The 8,977-nt window shown below is 31.6% G+C and overlaps 1 protein-coding gene across 1 annotated transcript; it reads left to right on the top strand.

The window, feature by feature from the left end:
• The first annotated feature begins 2,115 nt into the window (after positions 1-2,115).
• LOC124845843 (arabinosyltransferase XEG113-like) lies at positions 2,116-8,977 on the top strand. Its single transcript, XM_047323029.2, has 13 exons — positions 2,116-2,551; positions 2,953-3,252; positions 3,376-3,581; positions 3,977-4,082; positions 4,726-4,982; positions 5,152-5,287; positions 5,553-5,647; positions 5,732-5,785; positions 6,965-7,078; positions 7,790-7,888; positions 7,986-8,108; positions 8,275-8,361; positions 8,451-8,977. Exons 1-13 carry the CDS (start codon positions 2,380-2,382, stop codon positions 8,616-8,618), a joined length of 1,917 nt encoding a protein of 638 aa, XP_047178985.1. The 5' UTR covers positions 2,116-2,379; the 3' UTR covers positions 8,619-8,977.

The raw sequence follows: 8,977 nt of genomic DNA, 5'->3' as shown, positions 1-8,977 counted from the left end.
ATTTTCATGTTAACTAGTGGTGTGATTTCTTGGTTTAGTACCAAGAAAACCCTTATAGCTTTGTTCACTATGATTACAGAATTTGTAGCATCCTATAAGGCATCAAATCAAGATATATGATTGATTATTGTCACAGAGCATCAAATCAAGATATATGATTGATTATTGTCACAGAGCTACGTATTATGAAAGGAATTGATAGACTACTTAGGTTATACTTTGACATCAAATCAGTTATTAAAGAAAGAGTATCATATAAAACTTAAGGACAAACTTCTTAATGATATATCCTCTTAATAAGGCTTTTACACCCAAAGTCTTTTATGAGCATATTGCTCTTATGAATGTCACTTTTGTTTGCTACAAGATTGTTTTTATATTCTTGTGCAAGGTTCATCACTACTATTTTTAAAAAACTGAATCCATTAACAAAAAAGAAACTAGCACGCATAAATAGATATTTGTGTAGATATAGGAATAACTAGTGTGCTAATAGAATGAGTTGTCAAATATTAGAAAATATAATATCCGTAGAGCTCATATCTTGATTAATACATTCTCTTATTTTTTTTTTAGGATGAAAGGTGGATATTAAGTATTTATAATCTTTGAGAAATGTTATAAAGCATATAATGTAAATACTACTCTTATTAATAAAAAAAACTATGCATTATTTCAAAGTGTTTCTTATGCCTATATGATTATAATTACATTTGTATATATATAAATCCACTCTCAATTTCATACTTAGTATTTATATATTCTTTTATTCTCGTAATAAATTAAATCTCTAAATATAATTAAAATTACAAGTATAGTTTACTATATTGTCCCACTCATTTTAACTCTTACCAAAAACACAATCATGATTGAAAGTATGCTCTGTTAATTTTGTTAATTTATTTTTCATAATTTTATTTTATTTTATTTAATATGTAAATATTTTATAAATTAATGTGTTTGATTAAATAAATTAAAAAAATTATAAATTTTTAATAAGTAAATTTTAAATCCAACTCAAGTTCACATAATCAAAATCAATTTTAATTAAGGTTTGTATATTTATTATAAATTAATTTTACTTTTAATCGATGAAAATTTTTAATATATTCTCTCACAGTCAAAATATATATATCAAGTATGAGATAATACACTAATGAGTAGTTTAATATTATGTGAGATAATAAATCTTATAAAATAACAAATTTTAAGTCTAATTCATGAAGTTTACATTTACTTATATAATGTAAAATTAACCTTATGTGTAGTGTATATTATTGCATATTTATTATATATACTTTTAATCATTATTGCATAGTTATTACATATACTTCTAACCATTATTGTATATTTATGTGTTTCAAATAATATAATAAAAATTTAACTTTTAATTTTAAAAGAAATAGTTGATAAATAAGTTGGTTCCACCTCTAACTTACCAACTTTGTAAATCAAATGAGATGAACAAAAACTAATTAGTAAACTAAAATACCAACTCAACTCGTTATCTAATTTGCATTAACTTTAGATAATTGTTTGTTTAAAAGTATCCTTATTTATGTTTTAAAAATGTTTATGTTAGTACTTTTGAATTAAACATTTTAATTAGGTTAACTAATAGACAAATAAACTCTCTAAATTTATTTACTATTCTGTTTAAAAAAAAGAAGTTAGCAACTTTTAAAGATAAAATATTATATTAAGGCTTTTAAAATCTAAAATGTTGGAAAGTAAAATCACAAAAACATACAAAATTAAAAGTAACATTTAATCTAAAAAATATGGACGACTGTAATTTATAGTTTTTTAATATAAGGATTAAAATACAAATTTTCGATATAAAAACATAAATAATTATAGGGATTAAATAAATAATTTTTTTTAAATGTTAAATAAAGTACTAAGGTGATACTAATGCAAACGGCCTTAAATCAAAACTTCAATCTTGAAATTAGAATTTTGTGTTAAAATTCTTCTTATATCCCCTTTATGATTTTCTGAAAGAGAGGGATCAAAAGCTATGATAAAAAAGGGAAAAAAGTCAACAGATCCAAAATCAAAATTCATGTAATTATAGAGTAATTAAAGAAGTTTGGTATTTGGATCACGTAGAGACAACTACAAAATAACAAAACAAAAGAAATGCTGTCATGTTGAATAGATTAGCAGAATGAGTTGACCATTACTCATTCACAGAATTTGGAAGTGGCATTCTGAACCAAACAAACAACGTTCTTTCTTCCCTCTCACTATCCCAACGAGAATAAAAATTTGATTTTTAATCCGTTTCTATTTCACCGGCACCTTCTACTTCTTGTTCTGACGCAGGGAAAGATGGCGATGTTATGTTGCTGATTTGTGAAAAATTTATTGGTAAAGATGGCGTGGAGAAAAGGGTGTGAAGAAGTGGCCAATTCGAAGCCTCTGTTCCTCACGATCTACACTGTTGTCATCGTTGGCATCGTGGTTTCCTCCTTCTACGTCTTCTCTTCTATATACTCCAGCAACCCATCTGCTGCTCAATCTTCTGCATGGCTCTCTTCAATTTCGAGTATGTGTTTCCGTAAAAATCTCGCCTTTTCTTGTTCTACACTAGTTTTAGTTTCATTTTCAAATGCTCATTTAAACTATAATCGCTGTTATTGCTTAGATATGATATTTACATTTTTATGTTACAGTAGAGAAAGGTAGTGGTGGTGGGATGTTAGAATGTGTTTGGGTTTTGGAGCATCAGATAAATCCTTAAATCTAAGCTTGTTCTTCTGGAAGTACATAATTCCTGTTAGAAAAGTAAAGTTAAGATACATGTTTTGGTTATGTGAGATGTGAATTCTATTGGCAGTTTAATGGTAGTGCCTGTGTAGGACACTTTTTATGTATTTAAAGCCGTGATTTCTTCTATTATATGTGTGTGCTAGATAAATTGAAACCTAGTTGATAATGGCTTTGCAGGTGAGGATACTACTCGTGTTACGGATCAAACACAAAATGTTTCTCGGTCAGCTACGGTGCCTATTGTGCCCACGCCTTTCTCAGGGGCACAAAATGAAAGGCCAAGGTCTATATGGGATATTCCACCGACCAATAAAAGGATGCCACCATTGTCAGATTTCCGGCTGACGAAGGCGCTGGTTCAGCAAAGGGTGAAAGATAATGTGGTAATTGTGACCTTTGGAAACTACGCGTTCATGGATTTTATTCTGACGTGGGTTAAACAATTGAGAAATCTGGAAGTTTCTAATTTTCTTGTTGGTGAGCAGCTATGTTTAAGCCTTGTTTTTTCTGTCTTGTAAATGCACTGGTGATGTCTTGATACAAACGCATTTCCACTATTTTGTACCATTGATTGTTTGAGTTTTGAAACCTGCTGCTTAGGTGCAATGGATACCAAATTATTGGAGGCACTGTATTGGAAAGGGATACCGGTTTTTGACATGGGCAGCCATATGAGCACAGTAGATGTTGGATGGGGGTCTCCAACATTTCACAAAATGGGGAGAGAAAAAGTTATTCTGATCGACTCAATTCTTCCTTTTGGATTCGAGCTGTTGATGTGTGATACTGACATGGTTTGGTTGAAGGTGACATTCATTTTTATATATACTCTTTCATGAGTCAATTTGTTTTAATTATAATAATGGTTCATATTCTAGCTTAGATTTTGATTAATGATCCAAGATAAGCCGTAAATTTCTATTAGTTATGACACTTTCATTCTCCATAGTGAATGAAATATAGTTATCAGAGATTTTGTTCAGTTTCTTGTGGAGCTGGCTTACGGTATTTAAATTCAATAATTCCCATAGCATCATTTGCTTTTACCATCTACCTCTATTTTTCCATGTAATTATTATGTTTTCTTATAACCTTTTACATTCATTAAGCACAACCATCTTTTACAATATCTCCAAGCCAATGATGTGATTGTTGTAATTTATTCCCATTACGTATGTTCAATTGTGTTATTGTTAAACAGAACCCGCTTCCATATCTTGCTCGTTATCCAGAAGCAGACATTTTGACTTCAAGTGATCAAGTTATACCAACAGTTGTTGATGATAGTTTGGAAGTTTGGCAAGAAGGTGAATATTAACTTACTGCTATTATTTCTACTGTAGTTATGTTGTTTCTTTAGCATAGTTTTTCGCTTCAATGTAACTATGTTTAATGGTGTCGTGTGCTCTATATTGCCGACCTCACCTGGTGGATAAGGCTTTATTGTTTTTGTTGTATTGATCATGTAACCAAGCATTTGCCAGTAAAATGGCATCTATAGACATACAAATTATTCTTTTTTGATTGATAGTCACCTTTTATTTCAATAAAAACAGTTCTGAGGCATCACTTTAGACATTAGAGTGCCTTGTTTTTCATAAGTTTGGCATGGCTTTAGATTTGAAGTAAGCAAATTGAATTTAACACAACTATTGGCAAGTCACAACATGGATTCTTTCCCCTTGTTATTGTTATTGATCTTTCCTGTTCATAAAGATAAAATCATTTTGATGGAAGCTCACGTTGTGTAACTTGTTCTTCCTCTTAACCAACTTATAAAATTAAATTGCATAGTTTGAAGCAAGTTTTTCTCTCCCTGGTTATGTTGTTTTAGAATCAGTGTAACTGATCCATTGCCATTACTTATTGCTATTCTCTATCTCTGATGTATTATACATGTTTCACTTGTTATTTTGACTGTGTTGATGATATTTTTATCACTTTTAATAGTTAGTGGTGCCTACAACATTGGAATTTTCCATTGGAGACCAACAGAGTCTGCCAAAAAATTGGCAAAGCAATGGAAGGAAATGCTTTTAGCTGATGACAAGATATGGGATCAGAATGGGTTTAATGATATTCTTCACAAACAGTTAGGTCCATCTGTTGATGATGAAAGTAGACTTGTTTTTGTTTTTGATGGAAAACTGAAGATGGGGATTTTGCCTGCGAGTATCTTCTGTAGTGGACATACATATTTTGTCCAGGTAGGGTTTGTTATGCTAACAATTTTCAACTGTTTGAAGTACTTAGTTCTGATTTTTTATGTGGTATAGCGTTGTTTTCATCTTCACATCTAAATACATTGAGGAGTCTAGATAGGACTAGAGAAAAATTTGTATACCTTTCTATTTAATTTACATATTACGGTTACAGGCTATGTACCAGCAACTAAGGTTGGAGCCATATGCAGTGCACACAACATTTCAATATGGTGGAACTGAAGGAAAGCGCCATCGTCTACGAGAAGCCATGCTCTTCCTTGATCCACCAGAATACTATAATCCTCCTGGTGATTAGTTGTTGTTCCTCATTCCATTTTGCATGCAGACGTTCACTTAAATAATATTTTTTGAATGCACTTGTGTAAAATATACTCATTTCACTATTTGTCTCTACTCTATCTGCATTTAAGTTAACATCACACTATGATGCTGAATTTGGAAAGTGTTATGCTTTGACATATGAAGGAATTGTTACAGTTTCCCCTTCTGATTGATTAGTCAACTCTGTTTCATGAAATTACTGCAACATAATTTTTAAAAGAACTTTTGCAGGGGGGTTCTTGTCATTTAAGCCTTATATTCCAAAACGCTTGATGCTAAGTGGGGAGCATAATGTTGAATCACATTTTACTCTTGTCAATTACCAAGTATGTATGTATCCACCTGAACATGTTTTCTACAGTTATGCAAATTATTTGTGTTTTAATATGTGTTGCGCATTATTTTTCCAGATTAAACAGATTAGGACAGCACTTGCAATTGCTTCCCTTTTGAACAGAACACTGGTAAGAACTAATTTTTGGGTTCCTACACACTTCTTTATGAATCCTATTAAGTTATAAACCACTAACATTTAGATGAAAGATGGACTGCACTCTGTTTTTTTGGGCTAGTTCTTAATAAATATGTTTTACAGTCCAAAAGAATCTTGTTTATATTAGACTAAAGAAATAGCTTGTTACTTTAATATGCTGGGCAGTGTAATTTCGTTATTTGCTTAATATAGACCAAAAGTGTGGCATCATGTGATTTATGTAACTAACCTCACCTAGTGCGATAAGATTGTTGTTGTTTAATATAAACAAAAAACGTGTAAATCAGATTTATGTTGTATACTTCCACAAATTTAAGATGTGTTGCATATTGAAAGCATACATTCATTTCACATACAATCATTATTGTGATGAGCACTAGTTTCTACTTAGTGTCCTACATGTCCCATTATATTTTTGCATAGGTATTCATGTTATACTGTTCTAGATTCTGGAAAATTGTTTTTATTCATGGGGAATTGTGTTTATGATAGCTAAGAAGGCAGGCTTGTTTGGTATCTCGTCTCTATCCTAGGGAGTTACATTTTCTGATTATTGCTCTCAAATGTTAGTTGAAAAATTATAAACAAAGATGCTGATAGCATTTTGCCAAAATCTAGTCTTCAACTTAGATTATAACTGTATTTTGTCATACTTTGATTGAGTTGAAGGTGCTCCATTCTTATTGCCATTATTGGTAAAGTCGTGAGTATAATTTATAACTATTATTACAGCATTTAATATCATATCTTTTCCATGATTCCTAGGTGCTTTTCCTTTCCGTTTGTTAATATTTTTCTTTCCAATTATTCAGTGAGTGGAAAATAACTGCTAGCATCATTCTGTTACTAGATTCTTCTCTCCCCCTTCTAATTAGTAACATTCCTGGAAAAGCTGCTATCCAAAATATAATATTGAAATACATTACACTATGAGCTAACATGTTGCATGGTTTATATAACTGGTTTTGCATTTCAGTTTTGGTTGAAAATGTTTTCTGATAAGACTGTTTTAATTGAAATATGCACCTGGCTAAGGTGAATTAGCTACTGTGGGTATTCTTAGTTTTTATAATCGATGTTTCTTTTTTTGTTGCTATTTTTACTTGATATATTCTATATTTGTATCTTAAATTAGATTCTTTTTGTTTAGGTGATGCCTCCACTATGGTGCAGGATTGATCGGCTATGGTATGGCCATCCTGGTATATTGGAAGGGTCCATGACTAGACAACCTTTTCTCTGTCCTTTGGACCATGTATTTGAGGTATTTACTGTTAAGTGATTCCTTATTATTTTATTGTTCAATTGTCAAATGGATTTGGAACTGGAAGATTAAATCATCTAAATACATTTGGGTCCTCAGAGCAATGGTTTTACAAATTTTAATAGTATCATTTAAAGTAAATTAGAAAGGTCTATGGCATAAGTGACTATACTTTCTTCAGCTGTGAATGTTGTACACAATGAGCAACATGTTTCTTATTATTGAGGCCTCAAACCGTTGGGAAATGGGGATAATTGGTACCACCAATAGACTTCATCAACAAAACACAAATAGAAAGGTAAAAATTCATAGGGTTTATGGACTGTTCTGTTGATCTGCTGGTCAATGAGAGATAATTGAAGATTGTCATAGTTGCAGCTGTAGTAATTAAAAATATAAGAAACATAAACACAGGTGGAAGTGAAAGATAATGATTGAAGTTCAAACTAGTATTTCATTTAATATCTGTGCAAAAGTTTTTTTGTTATTTTCCTTCTAGTAATGTTTTGAAAGTAGCCCTCAAATCGCACAGGAAGTAACTTAAGAAGAATAGTTGAACCTAAAATTAATTGAAATTCAATTGACAGAGATATTATAATTAGTGTCAGTTTCTGCTGTATGATATTGAATAAACGCGAATAGCCTCTGGTGGGAGTAGAACATTTTATACGTTACTTCCTAATGCTACTATGTAAATGCATTCTACTGTAGGTCAATGTCATGCTGAAAAAGCTCTCTGAAGAAGAGTTTGGTCCTCAAATAGATTTTAGAGAGTACTCAATACTTGATAACCCCTCTCTGCCATCAGAGGTAATAAAAGTCAATTACATCCATTTTAAGCCATGATTCTTGTTCCTTGATCTATGTCACTTTGTTTAAACTTATTTACCTTGCTTCTTGAGTTCAGGTAGAAAGGTCATGGCTTGATGTTCAGCTCTGTAAAGAAGGAACAGTAGGCTGTGATGTCTCAAATGATACCACCAGTGTAGGGGGAATACTTAAATTTCCAAAGCACAGCAATGAAGAAACGGTATCTGATTATATGTCATTACATCTATTTAATACCCACTTATGTTAACATTTTTCTAAATCAACCCCATAAACTACACTGATATGATTATATAGAATGTCCAAATGATCATGTCATATTATCATATCTATCCATTTAACACGGTTGTTTCTACATGCACTTACAGTTTATGAAAGTATTCTCATCATTCAAGGATATAAAAGTAATCAAGTTCTCTTCAGTTCAAGATGCTTTCCAAGGTTTCACTGACAAGGCAAGGAAATTTTTCTTTTTCCACGTGAAGTTTTACTTTTTTGAGTTAACCCAAAGTAACAAAACTGATACCATGCATTGATTTTCCAGGAAAGGGAAGATAAATTCAGAAATCGTGTTAAGCGGTATGTGGGCATATGGTGCTGTGTGCCAGATCAAAGCCTTGGCCACATATATTATGATATGTACTGGGATGAGAAACCAGGATGGAAAGCAATTCCTCCTCAAACTTCCCAGGATGATCATCCCCCTTGGTAAGATTAACATATGGTTATGTTTATTATGCCACTACAATGGATGGGGGAAATAAGAGACATAAATCCAAAGGAGATTTAGTTTCCAGCTAATTGTGAAAACCAAGATAGAATGCATACAAGTGAGGAATCTGTATCCATACTGAGGATGTAAGATATTCAGAGACTAGACAATTGGTTCTTGTAACATTTAAGAATTTTTTGGTTTGTACAATGATACTAATATTGCACCTGGAGAAATGGAGGCCCATAAATTTCTCAGAGGCTTTCACATTTTGGTCTGTGATGTTCTTGTTGTTATCATTGTATTGGCTGTAAGTAAATACTGGAGACATTCAATTGTATTGTTGTTGTTCTTTTCTA

Source organism: Vigna umbellata, chromosome 1 (assembly GCF_029865625.1).
Source record: "Vigna umbellata cultivar VRB3 chromosome 1, Vumbellata_1.0, whole genome shotgun sequence".
NCBI lineage: Eukaryota > Viridiplantae > Streptophyta > Magnoliopsida > Fabales > Fabaceae > Vigna > Vigna umbellata.
Note: the sequence above shows the minus strand (reverse complement) of the source record. Positions and strands in the feature narration are given on the sequence as shown.